This window comes from Oncorhynchus mykiss, chromosome 15 (genome assembly GCF_057628025.1).
Source record: "Oncorhynchus mykiss isolate SJ-2025 chromosome 15, ASM5762802v1, whole genome shotgun sequence".
NCBI lineage: Eukaryota > Metazoa > Chordata > Actinopteri > Salmoniformes > Salmonidae > Oncorhynchus > Oncorhynchus mykiss.
The window spans coordinates 51,679,222-51,687,456 of NC_143036.1; the positions used below are offsets into that span (position 1 = coordinate 51,679,222).

Sequence of the window (8,235 nt, forward strand, 5' to 3'; positions counted from 1 at the left end):
ATAATAGTTTAGTAAAAAAGTATCGCTCATCGTGGGAAATTTTGCTGGCTGGGAAGAATCATAAAACACGGGACGAGATGTTAAAAACTGTCCATTGTGCCAATAGATGGAATGCACTCGCATGAGATTTGCCGTGATGTTGACAGAGTGGCATGGGAGGTTTATTTCTTAGACTGGGTTAAGATGTCAATTTTGGGACACATCCTCAGTAGTGTGCCTTCGAATCAGTGGGTGTTTCGGCCTTTAATCACTAAACACTCTCATCAAAGGTGGCCAGCTAAAGGGTGATCAAGCCTTAGCTTGTGTCCCATGCCCAATTAAGATGTCCCACGGGACTATGCAAGGCAGGGGCGTCCTCTTCCCTGAGCCAGTCCTACAGCTGACCGCATACCTCATATGCCCTCCTCAAGTTGGAGGGATCTGAATTGGGTTCTCAGGTGGGGGTGGGGGGTCATGAAGTTATAGCCCAGCAAGGGTCCTTCCGTTTAATCCAGATCCACTGGCTGCCTCTTTCAGCTGCTTGAGAAACTGCTCTGACGGTCTGCCGCAGAGCCTGTCCATGGATTCCAAGTTCTTTCAGCAACCTGATGGTGGAAGAAGCCACGAATCCTCTGCATCCCACTTCAACTGGCCAGACTTTTGCATTCCAGCCACGCTGAGTTGCGTCTGCTGCCAACTCTGTGTAACGCAGTGTCTTAAGCTCGTAGGCCTCTTCAACAGAGTTTTCCCACAGGACTGTGAGCTCTATGATGTACACAGCCTTTCGCGAAGGGGACCAGAGTACCATGTCTGGCCTAAGGTTGGTAGAAGCAATCTCAGGTGGAAAAATTAGTTGCTGGCCAATATCGACAAGCATCTTCCAGTCCCGGGCCATGGCTAGGTGTCCAGTTTCTGGCTTTGTAGGAGGATACTTGGGCCTTTTCTGTCCCTCCCGGATGAATGTTGTTGTTTTGACGAGATTGCTTGTTTTTGGAGGTAATGAATTGGTTGCACTCCTCTTGCTCTCGAGTGCTGCAGCCAGGCTCTTGAGGGCCTGATTGTGCCTCCAGGTGTAGCGGCCTTGTGAGAGGCTGGTGTTGCAACCTGTCATTATATGCCTGAGAGTCGCTAGAGCTGGGCAGAGGGGGTAGGTCGAGTCCTCGCCATACCAATGATGTAGATTTTTTGGTGATGGTAGCACATCATAAACAGCTCTTATGATGAAGCTGATGTTGCTTACCTCCATTTGCATACTATAAATGTCTCCATGGCGCGTATAGACCATCACTTCGTTGTCTTGTTGGTAATATAAAAATGCATGACAGTCCGTATTGTAATAGTCTAACATTTGTTTTTCATTTTGTTTCTCACATTAAACAGACATTTGAGAACGTAATTGCTTACAGTTGTATCTGTGATGCACAGACACACTAAAGCTGTACAGTGTAGTTTGATAAATCAATTTAAATTATTTGCAAATGTATTCCCTATTATTTACAAATCGAAAGATGTAACATTTGAAATGAATGTGGCAGAACAGTTTAGCATAGAATTCCTGTGGGTATCTTTTCCTTCAGTCTTTTTGCCTCCTAGGCCTCGTTTCTCATTAGATGGGATTTCCCCAGTGCCAACTTCACATGAGATGGCCGCTGTCTACTGTCATGTGGTGCTGAATGACAGATCTCGCTTTCACGATTTCGCTGTTGTCCATGGTGCTGAAATATCCAAGTATTTCATTACCAAGTTACTTGCTAGCTGGATCGAATTCTCCGCGTTAGCTAGCCAGAGAAATGTTGAGCAACACTATCCAACTTAGCTGATCAAATAATTGAGTTTATGGTGTGAGAGTTAGCTGGGTAATGAAGTCAGACAACTAGCTAACAGGAACGTTACAACATCGGATAAGCTAACGTTAGTAAACGAACCAACTCGCTATAGTATTAACTGGTATACGACTTCTTGCCGTTCCTCAAGTTATATTGTTAACGTAGTTGCTTACTGGACCCTGGCAATCTGTGTGAAATGTTAACTACCTAACGAACGAACTACTGTGAGGGTTGAAAAGGGAGGGGGACACCCCCACAGGACAGCCCCCACACTCATTGCTAGAGATCGAACTTCAGACTCTCCCCAAAACAACTGAACCCCCCAACAAACCGAAAGAGATTCAAGGTACACACCCCTAAAGAGGTAGCCAGAACAGGATAACTCCCTTCAAGCTCACAAAGACACAGTGGAGGAGGAATTATCCAACACAGTGGAGGAGGAATTATCCAACACCCAGGGAGAGAGAACGAGTGACCTCAGTCGAACACAGACAGCAGGGAGAGGAGGAGGTTACCCCAGATGCCATTCCTCCTGCTCATGTGAGCAAGGAAAGAGATGACAAGCCTTCTGATCAGGCCAACAGGCAGGCCAAGGGAGAGGTCATAGTGATTCACACCCACAGAGAGAAAGACAACCCACACAACCTCTTGGCTGAGATGAACCACACAGAGTTAGAGGCAGAAGGCTTTCAGGGCTAGCCAGTCAAACAGCCTGCTCTGATCCTCAAGTCAGTTGTATTTAAATTCATGTTCATTAAAGATTTTTATTCAAGATTTGAAAAGTCCCATTTACTTAATGATTTAGTTTCACTGTCTGCAACCCTCAAGAACCAGGGTGAGTCTGGGTCACCCTTTTCCTGGGCAAACACAACTTGCATATCGTCATAGACTAGGCCAAAATGTTCATCTTTTAACCTTGCTTGAATAAAACAATGCATTTTTTGTAGTGCACAAGAGTTGCGCTTTTTCTATGATGATTAAAGGTTTTGGTTGCACCTCAACTCAACGTTGGTTGAGCTCCCTCCGTTTTTTGTTGTTGTCAAACACTACTTTTTTTGTTTTGTTTACATGTAGTAAGTAAATTATTAAAAGCATTAAAATTGGGATGTTTCCCACTTATTTACACAACCTACTCCACACTTGCAAAGTGAAAGTTCATAGAAATGTTCTGAAATTAAGTAGTAAACAGGAAAAGCAGAATTGAATCCAATTATTATAATGCAAATCATTTAATGGTCTATGGTTCAATCCCATTTCTGAAGGTCTGATGAATAACTAATATTGTTCCTCTTCCTTGTGGCAGGCGCAGCAGCACACTGCCCTCCAAAGCCTGAAAAAAAATCGGCGGACTTTCCCTTTGCATGCAGCTCTGCATGGAACATCCAGTGTCACATCCTTGGTGACGTGTGGGGTGACATCTGGGATGACCACAGCAACATCCTCTGGAAAGGGAGAAAAGAGGGACAAAATGTAAACAAATGCAAACCGTAGGTTCTAAACACTGGCCAGTTGAAAGGTTCTACTAAGATGTCATGACAAACGGCACCTGTCAGTGTTACTCACCTGCTTGGATGTCAGTTGGCAGAGTGGCGAAGACGGCCATCTTGAGAGTCCTTTCTTCAGGTGTGACATCCACAACCTCCAAGAGGGAAGAGATGGGCTCTGCCTCTCTATTAGGGGTGATGTCCACAACATTTAGGTGGAAAGAAGCCGGATCTGCCTCTTTGTTACGGGTGATGTTCGCAACCTCAAGGTGGGAAGAAGCCGGATCTTGCTGTGTCTTAGGGGTGATGTCCTGAACCTCCAGGTGTGAATTAGGGGGGATTTCCACAACCTCCAATTTGGAACAAGCTCTGTCTGCCTCTGTTTTAGGGCCGATGTCCGCAACTTCCAGGTGGGAACAGGCCGGGTCTGCATCTGTCTTACATGTTATGTCCACAACCTCCAGGTTGGAATATGCCGTGTCTGCCTGTGTGTTATGGGTGATGTCCACAACCTCCAGGTGGGAAGAAGCCGGGTCTGCCTCTATGCTAGAGGTGATGTCCACAACCTCAAGGTGGGAAGACGCCGAGTCTGCATCTGTGTTAATGGTGATGTCCACAACCTCCAGGTGGGAAGAAGCCGGGTCTGCCTCTGTGTTAGCGGTGATGTCCACAACCTCCATGTGGGAAGAAGCCGGGTCTGCCTCTGTTAGGAGTGGCAACAACAATCCTGATGAGCTCTACTACTACAAGTCACCGAGATGTCATCACAACAGGTATCTGTCAGAGTGCTCTCTATCATTGCTACTCACCTGCTAGGATGTCTGGAGGTGTGGTGGAGATGGCCGCGGCGACGACAGGGAGGACTGGTAAGGTGGCTGCAGGGGGCTGGAAGCAGCTCTGTACCTCGTCAGCCACAAAGGCACAGACAGATCTCACATAAAATGGGCTCTGGAGGTCATCCGTGGAGAAGGACTGACTGATTCTCCCGAGGATTGACCAGACAGATTCAAAAGCCGCAGCGCGGGAGAAAGGGATTTGAGGAGAAGGGGCCTTTAACATGCTGGAGAGCTTCTCCACTACGGCCGCCACCATGCCCACGGCCATCCCGCTTATTAGGATTGGGTGCCCTGAATGGCCTTCCTTTGGCTGAAGCCACAGGGCCAGGAGGAGCCTGGGCACCACCTCCACAACCACCTGGGATGGGCTGAGCAGGTTGCTACGGGGCTCATTGGACAGCTCGCCCATAATGCTCCTTACTGCTCTTTCCACAATGCTGTGGACCTTAGGGTCGCTGAAATCAACAAAAAGGAGAAGACAAAGCTAAACGATGCGCAATGTGCTCACAGAGAACACTGTCTTAGTCTGTTTCTGCATAGTTACAGATGTGTAGATAAATGGATCAAGTCATATGCAGGGCAGTACATGGAACTCACATGTCAGCTGGCGAGGTGGAGTGCAAGGAGCGGCGGAGCTTGCAGACAGCCTCGTGCTCTATGTCTATCATTTTTAGGCAAGTGTTGACTTCCCAGGTCTGCCGTAGGAAACAGGAAGTCCGATTAGTGAAATTTCACAACATATCTATTCTGCTGTACTAACTAGTTGTTGAAATACTAGTAAAGAGCTCACTGACTTGTAATATGTGTCTAACTCTCATTGTCTTACCAGCCGAGCGAGGTCATTCCCCTCCTCCAGGGTTTCCTTCCACACCCTTCAAATAAAACACAGAGCAATTCAACTTTCCTGGCTTCCGATTTTTCTGTTGTTTATTTTACCCACACCTCTTGGAGTGCTGCTGGTGGCAGGGAATGGCAGTGAAGGTGAGTGATGACGTGGTACTCACCTCTCCCTAAGGGATTTTTTGCCCTGAGACACCAGCCAGCCGCTCATGTGCTCCGTGGTGACATGGTGTGGCACCTGGCCTTGACTCTGGAGCAGCAGATAGTGGACCATGAGCTTCTTCTGCAAGATGAGGTAAGGTGTGAGACCATATCATGTGCATTCTGAAGGGCCTCTCACAACATTTCACAACTGTTCATGCATCACAATTTGCGAGTGTTATTAAGAACTCTTATGACCATCTTCTCTAAACTGTCTTGAAATACAACTCTCTTTCTGTTGTTTATGTTTTTTGGGGGATGAATCTTACCTGTTTATTGTAATATGTTTCCTCCCAGCAGGCCTGCAGAGTCTGGAAATAAAGGCTGCTTCTGCAGAATTGCTTTGAAGAGAATGACAATAATGATGCTTTGTTATGCACATTGTGCACAGGCTTTTACAGTATGCTAAAATGAATATCTCCAAAGATTACCTTTGTGGGACCATAAGTGAACTCCGGAATGCACCAAATCATATCCATGGTAAAATGGGGTAGAAACGCAGCGCTATAGATATACGGGATGCTCTAGAGATAACAGGGATACGTTAAAGTCGCGAATGATCAATTACTGTGGAGTCGTCCAATATGCTGCACTTAGAGTTGAGTTGTAGGCAATGTTTGGCACGAAATAGAATGTTTACATTCTATTGCTATGGAGAAATGGAATGTGTAGAACCTTTTATAAATGGGTATGCTTCTATGTCTTTATGTCTTGAAAGATTAATCTCTTTATTTAGTCATAATGTGTATATATGAGGATTGGAACCTGTGTCGATTCATGACGGGAGTATCCAGCTGCATGTTGCTTAGACCTACTTATCCAACCTTGGTTTACAAGTGAAATTAATTGTTTATATATGCCTATACAAATCTATTAACCATATATATTTAAAGCAATGATTGTCAATTGAAAATGTGGTTGTTGTCTTATCCTGTTGTGTCAGTCCTCAAGCACGTTATTCCAATATTTCCGAGCTCTGAATTGAGATAAGGTACACTTGCAACGCTAATTGGTTAAAAATAAGAGTAGGAATGACACTAAACGTATGACTTGGATTATATGCATAATAGTGTAGTAAATAATATCGCTCAGCGGGGGAACTTTTGGTGTGGGGGAAGTCTCCGTTATGTCTCCATGGCGCGTAAAGACCATCACTTCGTTGTCTTGTTGGTAATATACAAATGCATGACAGTCCGCATTGTAATAGTCTAACAGTTGTTTTTCATTTTGTTTCTCACATTAAACAGACATTTGAGAACGGAATTGCTTACAGTTGTACGTATGATGCACAGACACACTAAAGCTGTACAGTGTAGTTTGATAAATCAGTTTAAATTATTTGCAAATGGATTCCCTATTATTTACAAATCGAAAGATGTAACATTTTAAATGAATGTGGCAGAACAGTTTAGCATAGAATTCCTGTGGGAGTCTTTTCCTTCAGTCTTTTTGCCTCCTAGGCCTCGTTTCTCATTAGATGGGATTTCCCCAGTGCCAACTTCACATGAGATGGCCGCTGTCTACTGTCATGTGGTGCTGAATGACAGATTTCGCTTTACCGATTTCGCTGTTGTCCATGGTGCTGAAATATCCAAGAATTTCAGCACCAAGTATCTTGCTAGTTGGATCGAATTCTCCGCGTTAGCTAGCCAGAGAAATGTTGAACAACATTATCCAACTTAGCTGATCAAATAATTGAGTTTATGGTGTGAGAATTAGCTGGGTAATGAAGTCAGACAACTAGCTAACAGGAACGTTACAACATCGTATAAGCTAACGTTAGTAAACGAACCAACTCGCTATAGTATTAACTGGTATACGACTTCTTGCCGTTCCTCAAGTTATATTGTTAACGTAGTTGCTTACTGGACCCTGGCAATCTGTGTGAAATGTTAACGAACTTACCATCTATGAACTAATGTTTTCCCTCTACAGTAACGTTGTGGTTCATTTTCAGAATGAGAGAATTGGGTGAAAATGAGGCGTCAAGACTTACATTCACATTAACCAGGTTTTATTTTACACACAGAGACTGATAATGTAGATCATAGTCTTTGTTGTTTAATTAGTTAAAACCTGCCTTCCCCCTATTGTGGATACTTTAGAATGTTTCACCTTTTTGGGCCCTCACCAGTTTGCATCCCTGAATTACTCAAAAAAAGATCTGAATTGGGCTGTCTAAACACAGCCATAGAAACCTGGACATGCTCCAACTGAAATGTTCCCTCCTGTCAGCATTGATGTTGAATTACATTAAATACAACTTTTTGGTTCTCTCCCATTCCCTGTAGGTTTGTTGAACATGAGTGGAAATGAAACTCCAGCACACTGGTAACACTAGATGTGATTATAACTTCTCCTGGTGTATTGAACCTGCCTGTGGGTGCGGTGGAGATATTCCTGGGAGGTCTACTGAAGAGGTTGAGTTAGAGTTAGACCAAAACACACATGGGATTGTGCCTACCATTGTCACTGTGCCTCTTGTGGGAATATACAGTATGGTTGTTACTGAGCCAGGATTCCTGGCTGTTTTGTCACTGTGCCTATGTCAATGATAGTTCAGCAACAATCATTTAAACATTATTGCCAGCCATTTTCTCTGTCCTCCAGGATCCCTGGAATTTAACGAGACTGCCCCTGCTTGGCTTGGGAGTGGGACCCTGTGTGCTCAGACAACGGCATCACCAACACCTTCCCCTGCCTCGCAGTCTGCTGCAGCTTTACAGGATACGGAACGAACACCGTATTATTAATAATGTCCTGAGTGTACAAAACATTCACAGGGATGCTGGCCCATGTTGACTCCAATGCTTCCCACAGTTGTGTCAAGTTGGCTGTGTCTTTTGAGTGGTGCACATTCTTAATACAGACTGGAAACTGTTGAGCATAAAAAATCAGCAGCTTTGCAGTCAGTTCTTGACACAAATTGGTGCCCCTGGCACCTACTACCATGCCCTGTTGAAAGGCACGTAAATATTTTATCTTTCTTATTCACCCTCTGAATGGCACACATACACAATCCATGTCTCAATTGTCTCAAGCCTTACAGTATTTATTTTTTAAACTATC

At 44.6% G+C, this 8,235-nt stretch overlaps 1 protein-coding gene across 1 annotated transcript; it reads right to left on the reverse strand.

Moving 5' to 3' along the window:
• Positions 1-3,297: 3,297 nt before the first annotated feature.
• LOC149978094 (uncharacterized) lies at positions 3,298-5,100 on the reverse strand. The gene has a single exon (XM_090200275.1). The coding sequence runs from the start codon at positions 3,967-3,969 to the stop codon at positions 3,361-3,363; it is 609 nt and encodes a 202-aa protein (XP_090056401.1). The 5' UTR covers positions 3,970-5,100; the 3' UTR covers positions 3,298-3,360.
• Between the last annotated feature and the right edge of the window lie 3,135 nt (positions 5,101-8,235).

Excerpts from the sequence above, each read along its gene's own strand:
- LOC149978094 (XM_090200275.1), bottom strand. The coding sequence starts at position 3,969 with ATGGAGGTTGTGGACATCACCGCTAACACAGAGGCAGACCCGGCTTCT.